The sequence below is a fragment of the Lupinus angustifolius genome, chromosome LG08, assembly GCF_001865875.1.
Source record: "Lupinus angustifolius cultivar Tanjil chromosome LG08, LupAngTanjil_v1.0, whole genome shotgun sequence".
Lineage (NCBI taxonomy): Eukaryota > Viridiplantae > Streptophyta > Magnoliopsida > Fabales > Fabaceae > Lupinus > Lupinus angustifolius.
In genome coordinates, this window is record NC_032016.1 from 6,732,363 (window position 1) to 6,741,293 (window position 8,931).

Consider the following 8,931-nt stretch of genomic DNA (forward strand, 5'->3'; position numbering starts at 1 on the left):
ACGAATTTCTCAACTCTGTGATCTTGTGAATTCATTTGTTTTCTTGGTTTATGGGATTAGGGGAGCATGTTCTTGCTGTGCATAATGCATTTGGCAATGCAATCTGTAATTTTATTTTTTATCAACACCATATCTGTAATATTGTTTATGCATGGTATTATACGATATTATGTTTCCTTATCTGACATCAAATTTTTATACTGTATACTATATTTAACCCCATGAATACTTATAATCTTCCAAATATTCTTTATCTTTTTTTGTATACACGTTTTCCTTAAATACAAAAGGTAAACCAAATTTTGCAGTGAACTTAACATTTTCCTTATAAGATTAGTGGATCAGGGGAATATAGCAAAATATTTTGTCTCATTACTCTAGTTTAGCATTTTTCTCCCCCTCACCCTTATTTTGTGTTTAACTTCCACTTGGTTCATTTCATGATGTTTCTCATATATGAATCAAATGATATGGATGTGTAGCATTAGGTCTTTATGCCTCGCCTTCAGGATTCAGTGTTAAATGGTGCCTCAAAATCTTTACTTTGAAATATAGCAGAACTACCTTTTTGTCAGAAGATACTTTGTTAAGTATACTAACATTCTTACTTATTTGGTAGTATAGGGTTACACTTCCATCAATGTAGATGGGGCAATCACAACCTATGGATTGACATGAATGAAGCATCAAATTATGCTCCGGGAAGTGCACAATTCCTCAGGGAAAAGATTGCCTCACTGGAGCAGGATCTAGATGTATGTTGCTTGGATTGCAAAATCATCACTAGCTAAAATGGGATGATTGATTCACCTTACAAAATAAATGCTTCAAGAGTACAGTTACCTATTTTTTTGTATGGAAAATTGTTAGAATATTAGTATTTGTTGTGGTTGAGACTCAACACTCAATCTCTTTCACTCTCTCCCAACCAACAAACAACCTTATATTCATTTTTTATTTTTTATATTTACTATGGGTAAGACTCGAACCTATAATATTCTTCATTCCATTTTTTAAACTTCTTCATCTTAACTATCAAACCACTTTATGACTCTCAATATACTCCCTTCAAAACTCTACCACAATTGCAGTTCATGTGGTTTGGAGTATAATGCTCATAACATTCATGGGTCCTCTTAATAAATTGAACTCACACTGCACTTCAAAATCTCGAAGGAAAAAAAGGCCATTTATTTTGTTGCCCTCAACTTATGTTGGTTCAGGCAAATAAGTTGTGCACTGGACTGGTGGCAATAAGAAAACATGGGAGGATTTGAATTGAGGTTACTCATTTCCAGTCTCATCTAATTAAAAATAACATCATCCTCTCTTTTAATGGAGACGTGAATTTTTGTTTTGGATGATATAAAATATTATTTTATTATAATTAAAAACATAAATATGTCATAAAATGTTGTATTTTCTTTTTTCTTTAAAACGCTCACTTTTCTGGTGATGTAATAAAAAAGGTCATAAATATATTTGTAAACTATAGACTATTAGATGAAGGTAGGGATTATTTTGTAAGGTTGTGCTTGACAAACAAACATTAAAAAACAATATAGTATAATATGGATATAAATTGTATTTTTATTAAAATCACAATCATCGTATTACAAAATTCGACTATTCAGATATGTTTTACAAATTATCAATAGATGTTATCAACTATTTTAAATATATATCAAACATGTGTTTTTTTACAAATTTATGTTAATTCATTGCATCACATTTAAAAGGAAATAATATCCCACCTCCATCTTATATATATATCTGAATCAGTAAGAATCTGGATCCATGTCATGCAATAATCTATAGTTAAACCCTTCTATAAAGAACTATCTAGAATTAATTTAGAATAATTCAAAAGTTTACATTAATATCAAAATAGTTTTATGATAATGTTAAAGAGAATAAAATGTCTACTACGTACTATAAGAAGATAAATTATCTCATCTAGCCAATATATTATAACATTTGTTATATTTAATTATTTTCTATAAAAAATAATTTTAAAATTAATCAAAATAGTATACATATCATATTTTTATTGTTGGGAGAAATAAATTATCTCCCAATACAAAAGAGATATTTTATTCTCTAATATTAAAAGTATAGTTTTAGAAGAGGACGCTACAAGGTAATGACACATAAGACGGAATCAAATATCTAGAAGATTTGTAATTTTAAATAATTACCTTTTTAGTATAATTTTTATTACTTAACCAAAGTATACTAGACTTCTTAAGATTTTCCTTTAAAATGTATAAAAAGACACAAGAATGTATGATAATGTGTCATGATAGGAGAGAATGACATAATATTCATAACCACCTCATCATATAGCACACTCTGACTTCACCCAAAAAAAGGAACGGTCACGCATGCACCAGTACAAGACATTTGTCCCATCCTAACACGTGTCGAACAATACTAGGTCATATTGTTGCCAAATAAGGCAGCGGGGTCCACATCATCAGTTCTATTGGCGGCAAATGCAAGCAATGACTTCTCACTCACACTGTTCCTTTTACTCAATACTACTGCTAATCTTGAGTATGGCACATGGCCATCCTATTATTCTATTCTTTCTATGCTTCTTTTTGCGGCAACTCATTCCACTGGTGGTCAAAATATATGAAGCACGGATATGTATTGGGTATGATATGTATGTGATATATTGACGTGTCTTTTTTTTTAAAATACAGGATATGATACATTCAGCGATACGCGCATAAAATAATAAAAACACATAAAATATGATAAAATTATAAGCGTAAATCAAAATATCCAAAGTAAAAAAATATAATAGAAATTTAAAATCATTACCCTCCAAAACAAAACTATCTTATCTTATTTTGATAAAAACGAATCTGTCCTAAAATTATTTTCTCCATAACAAATATATCTTATCATATTTTAATGAAAACGAATCTATCTTATCCTGTTTTATTGGAAACGAATTTATCTTATCTTTTTTATTGGAAAACAATCTATTTTATCCTGTTTTATTGGAAACGAATCTATATATCATATACTTTACTAAAAATGAATCCATATATCCTATATTTTATTGAAAACGAATCGCATACGTGTCTTAATATTTATTTATTTAATTTAATTTTTTTAATTTTTGGATTCTCTATGGATACGTATCATTCGCGAATTCGAGTGTATCCGTGTCAGACACCGACACGTGAGGGTGTTTGACGAATCCGTGCTTCATATGTCAAAATAATACTCCATACTCACCTTAGTAAAAAGTTTAATGTGTAACATTTTGATCTTCAACAAGTAAAATTAGTACTCATTAATTATAAATGTTAGTCAATATAATGTCTTCTAAGGATAATAAAAATGTTAAAAAGGCCAATTTAATATTTTTTAGATTATCTTTGGTGTTTTCAACTTTTCTGGGATTAAATTAGTATAATGTAAAAGTTTTGAAAGAAGAAAATAGATCTTTACACTTCATTTAAACATGTACTCGATACGACAAATTGATGTTACATGGCAGATTCAATTATGTATCATGTCAATTGGCCATGGCATGCGTCACGTGACTCACATCATGCCCCTGAAAATATCTTTTGAGAATTGGATAGAGAATCATGCACCACACAATCTTACTCTGCAGTCTGCACACATGCTCACCTCACGTGACCTTCTTAAAAGAGTATCAATATTATAAGAGATTTCTTTTTTAATTATAAAAAATTAGATAAGCTATAAATTAGATCGTGTATATATAAAAAAAAAATTGGACTAGTTAGATGTGTGCAACCGACATCGTTGTTGCTTAATTCGTAGGAAATGAGTAAGATACTAACCTACACGTAGATAACGTCATTTTTTAAGCTTAAAAAAACTTGTTTTAATTTAATTTGTGAAAATAAACGATGGTACAACATGTGACATTTTGTTCCCACGTGTATGTACTATTATCTCCTACCAATAACTAGTCATACATATTGAGGGGAATCTAGTTCATATTTATCTATATCCAAAAAAAATCTTTCAAAAAGTATAATGATTATGTTACTTTTTTCTCTTAAAATACTTGACATATATTTTTCTAAATATATTCTGTCCATTTCTAAATATATTCTATCCATTTATTAATTTTTTCACAACCGACATCCTTGATTTTTTCACTACTTGCTGAAATACATGGTTGAAGATGTTGGGAAAAGAAACTTTGTAATTGGGAATAATGTCTCAAATTAAAGACTATCATAAGTTGCTTAAAGATCTCAAATGTAAAAATATGATTCCACCTCATGAATATGTGGCTGGACTTATGATTGAAAAGGTACAAGAATTATAGAATGACTACAAGCAATATATGAAGCATAAATACATTAAAAAAATGATTTGTTGTATCAAAATATATCACAAATTATATTCTAAATCAATAATAATAAAATAAATTTTTTTATTAGAATATACTTTGAGACATCATATCCTTATTTAAATACAAACAATTATCTCTAGCTTGCTGCAAAAGCAAGAGGCCAAAGAGCTATGACATCATGAACAAACTTGATGCAAGGCAAAACAAATAAAAAGATAGAGGTGCGCGAATAACAAACCTGGTAACAATGTTCCTAAGTCCATCATTCGTAATTTTTAAAGGCAAAGTGATCAAGGAGAGTTATGTTATGTTTGTGAAATCTTGGGTATCATGCTCCATAATGTAGACAAATAGCAACAAGAAAAGGCAAATGTGTGATGAAAGATGAAAAACTTCCTAAACCAAATGTGAATTTGGTTGAAAGGGATGATATGATTGATGCGTTCATTTCTGAAAAACTTTGACACTAAATGAGGTGCTTCTTGTACCCACTATAAGAGCAAATTTAACGTTTGTGGCATTGTTGGGCAAGGTGTCTTTTGAATAATACGACATAATCATGACTAAAAATATTTTTTTTGGGTTAGGGCTATTGAGACGAGGGTCTCTTTGTACTTCAGGTTTCTAAAGATCGATATCAATAATATTGCATCATCTTATGCTTATATGGTTTATTCTTCTGAGATATGGCACGCTAAACTGGGAAAATAGATTAGGACATGGGAATGCATCCTATCTTTTATGAAAATGAAAACTCTAGGGTTTATATCTAACATTGATGCCACATGTTCTAGTAAATGTGGATTGTGGAATATGATATATGCTTATTTTGTTACTTGCATTACATTGTGAATAAAACTAAAAGTTTCCTTGCTTTAAAATCTGATATCTAAGGTGAAACGTGCAAGTTAAGATAGAATATAAAACCTCAATGAAAGATAATATAATATAGAGAAGGAAGAGTACATTTAGCTGTAGCTCATGAAAACACTGATTCATGGCTCATACATTATTAACAGAAGGGAAAAGAAGTTGTAGTTGCAAAAGGAATGTTCAGCAGAAGGGACGTAGATTGGACAGGAGGGTAGAATCATCATCATTTTCCTCTCCCAATCATTATGTAGTCTTTCCATTTTGTATTCTCTTTCCTAACGTGTTTGTTGCTTCTCAATCACTCGACCTTAGGATCTTCAGCCACGTGTCCTCTTGATGTAACTAATTCCAATTCATTTTCTCTGTCCAAAACTGAATTTGCCTCTTTCCCTTTTGCTTCATTTGCACATGTCACAATTCTTCCTTCATCGAAAGTAACCTTGTCCTCAAGGTTGAAATGAGGATAAGATTGGTGAAATTCCTCCAAATCTTCCCACGTAGCTTCCATTTCAGTAGTTGCCTCCAATTGAACACGGACTTGAGGAATTTCCCTTGAATTATGTAGAACCATTCGAGTTTTGAGGATTTTAAGTGGATGGGCAATAGGACCTGTGTGCATAGTAGTTAAGGGCAGAGGAAAGTATTATTGAGCTTCAACACCCTGAACTTCTTTATTAAAGAAATGTGAAAACCAGGGTGAATCTTTGCTGACTGTGGTAGTTGTAATTGATAAGCCACTTCTCCAATATTCTTAACTACCGGAAAGGGGCCAAAGTACCTTAAACTTAGCTTGTGATTTTTTCTTAAAGCCAATGAATGCTGTTGATATGGTTGGAGTTTGACTAAGGCTAAGTCACCTACTTCCAACGTAAAATCTCTTCTTTTTTTGTCGACCTGTGACTTCATATAATTCTGAGACCTCAGTAAATTTTCCTTAAGCCTTTTCAACAACCGATCTCTTTCTTGCAATGTCGCTTGAACAAAAGGCGGGTCCTTAACATGCCAATCATACTTGAGAACAATGGGTGGAGGTCGGCCAAACACAGCTTGAAAGGGAGTCATTTTAAGGCTGTGATTATAGGAACCGTTATATCAGTATTGAGCCCATGGCAGCATTCTAACCCATGATTTTGGGTTATCAAACACAAAATATCTTAAATACATTTCTAGTGTCTTATTCAAATTTTCGGTCTGACCATCAGTTTGTGGATGGTAAGCAGAACTTATGGACGACGTAGTGCCTTAAGCCTTAAAGAGATGTTGCCAAAAGGAACTAACAAACACTCAATCCCTATATGAAACAATTGACTTAGGAATACCATGCAGTTTCACAATATTATTGATGAAAGCTTCTGCCACTGACTTGCCATTGAAATTAGTTTTTAAGGGAATAAAGTGACCAATTTAGAGAGTTTGTCAATCACAACTAATATAATGGTTAGACCATTGTAACTTGGCAATTTGGTGATGAAATCCATTGCAACATCCTCCCAAATATGATGTGGAATGGGCAGGGGTTGAAGCAAACCAACTGGCATAACATTGGCAACCTTAGCCTGTTGACAAACTGCACATTCTCTAACAAATGTTCTGATCTCTTATTGCATAGTTGGCCAAAAAAATTGAGAAGTGATTCGGGTTATGGTTTTGGTCATACCAGCATGTCCCCCAACTTTAGAATTGTGAAATTCCTACATCAATTTTTACTTGAAATCCTTATCATAAGGCACCATGATTCTTCCCTTATACATCATAACACCTTGGAAAACTGCATAATCAGAAGTGTGTTTATAATTAGACAAAGTAGTATCTATGAATGTTTTGATGACAACATCCTTTTGTTGTAAAGCAATCAGCTCCTCCATCCAATTATTAATAGGTTGAGACCAAGCCATATTGAAACTTCTGGATAAAGCATCAGTTGCTATATTATCCTTGCCATGCTTACATTGAATACGAAAATCATAGCCTAAAAACTTAGGCAGCCATTATTGTTGCTCAGGTGTTTGTAAAGACTGTTCCAACAACTCTTTTAATCTCTTTTGGTAAGTCTTGATGACAAATTTATGACCCAAAAGATAATGCCTAAATTTAGCCAGTGCTTTGGTTATAGCAAAGAATTCCCTAGCATAGGTAGATTGCTTTTGCATCATAGGAGACAACTTCTTAGATAAAAAGGCAATGAGATGATTGTCTTGACTAAGAACTGCACCAATACCAAAATCAAAAGCATCAGTCTCAAGAATGAAGGGAGCCTTAAAATTTGGAGCTGCTAAAACAGGAGCTGACATCATGGCTTGTTTGAGTTGAAAGAATGCAACAGATGCAGGTTGAGAACATTTGAAGGAATCCTTCTTTAAGAGATCAGACAAAGGAGCAGCAATGGATGCATAATGCTTGATAAATCGCCTACAATACCAGTCAGCCCAAGAAAACCTCTTCGTTGCTTTAGACTCATAGGTTCTGGCCAGTGTTGGAGAACTACAAGTTTAACTGAATCCATAGCAACACCTGCACCAGAAATTGTATGGCCCAAATATTCAATTTGTGTAACCCCAAAAGAACACTTAGAGAGTTTAGCAAACATTTTATGAGTCTGTAAGATTTGCAAAACAATCTCCAACTGGAATAAGTGATCTTGCCAAGAAGAGCTATACACCAAAATATCATTAAAAAAAACAAGCACAAACTTCCTCAAAAGACCTTTGAAAATCTCATTCATAAGACTCTGAAATGTAGCTGGGGCATTGATCAAGCCAAATGGCATCACTAACCATTCATAATGGCCATGATGAGTTCTGAATGCAATCTTAAATCTGTCTGTATGGTTCAACAAAATCTGATGATACCCTGATCTTATGTCAAACTTAGAGAAAAAACAAGCACCAAACAATTCATCAATTAACTCGTCTACAGTTGGAATTGGAAAAGAGTCTTTGATGGTAATGGCATTGAGAGCTTTATAGTCGGTACACACTCTCCATGAACCATCTTTCTTCTTTACCAAAATGATTGGAGAGGAAAAAAGGCTCTTGCTTGGTTGAATGATTCCTTGAGTTAACATCTCACGCACCAATCTTTCAATTTCTTCTTTCTGACTATGGGGGTACCTGTAAGGTTTAACCTTGACAGGATTAGTGTAACGCCCCGAAAAATACTTCTCAAAAACATTGCGGAAAAATGGGTAATTTTTTTTTTTTTGAAATGGGAATAAAGAGATGTATAAAATTGTTTCCTTTTAAAACCTTCCTTTTCCGGGACATCACTTTAAGTAACTCAAATGCGGAAAATCAACTTATCGTTATCGAATGATAACTTAACCTGATTCACAATTTCCTGAATAACACAATGCATATAAACGGTTAAGTCATCTTTAGTTCATACAAACTAAATCAACAAAGGCGGAAACTACATCGCCAGTAGCTAACTCCAAAGCTAGGATACTGCCTCTCCTCAATTCTTCATGCCCCTTCCTAGAACATCACGAACGGGTAGCTCCAAATCCGAGCAAAGTTGTCTTATCTGACGAGTACACGTCCGAAAAGCAAACAATAGAAAAGAAGAGGAATAGAGAGAGTAAGACATCTAATGAACATAAATTCATTGACGGCGTGGACTTACTCAGAATATTACACTCAGACATGAAAAGCAGTTCATGTATATATATATATATAACATATTACATTATAACTCATCAGTTGTTC

At 32.7% G+C, this 8,931-nt stretch overlaps 1 protein-coding gene across 1 annotated transcript in view; it reads right to left on the reverse strand.

The window, feature by feature from the left end:
• Positions 7,216 to 8,931, reverse strand: part of LOC109353858 — a 5,768-nt gene continuing 4,052 nt past the window's right edge. The window contains exons 4-6 of the mRNA XM_019596219.1: positions 8,002 to 8,337; positions 7,813 to 7,878; positions 7,216 to 7,708 (exon numbers count right to left, since the gene is read on the reverse strand). Coding sequence (XP_019451764.1) covers positions 7,216 to 7,708; positions 7,813 to 7,878; positions 8,002 to 8,337 — 895 coding nt within the window. The remainder of the gene's footprint in view (positions 7,709 to 7,812; positions 7,879 to 8,001; positions 8,338 to 8,931) is intronic.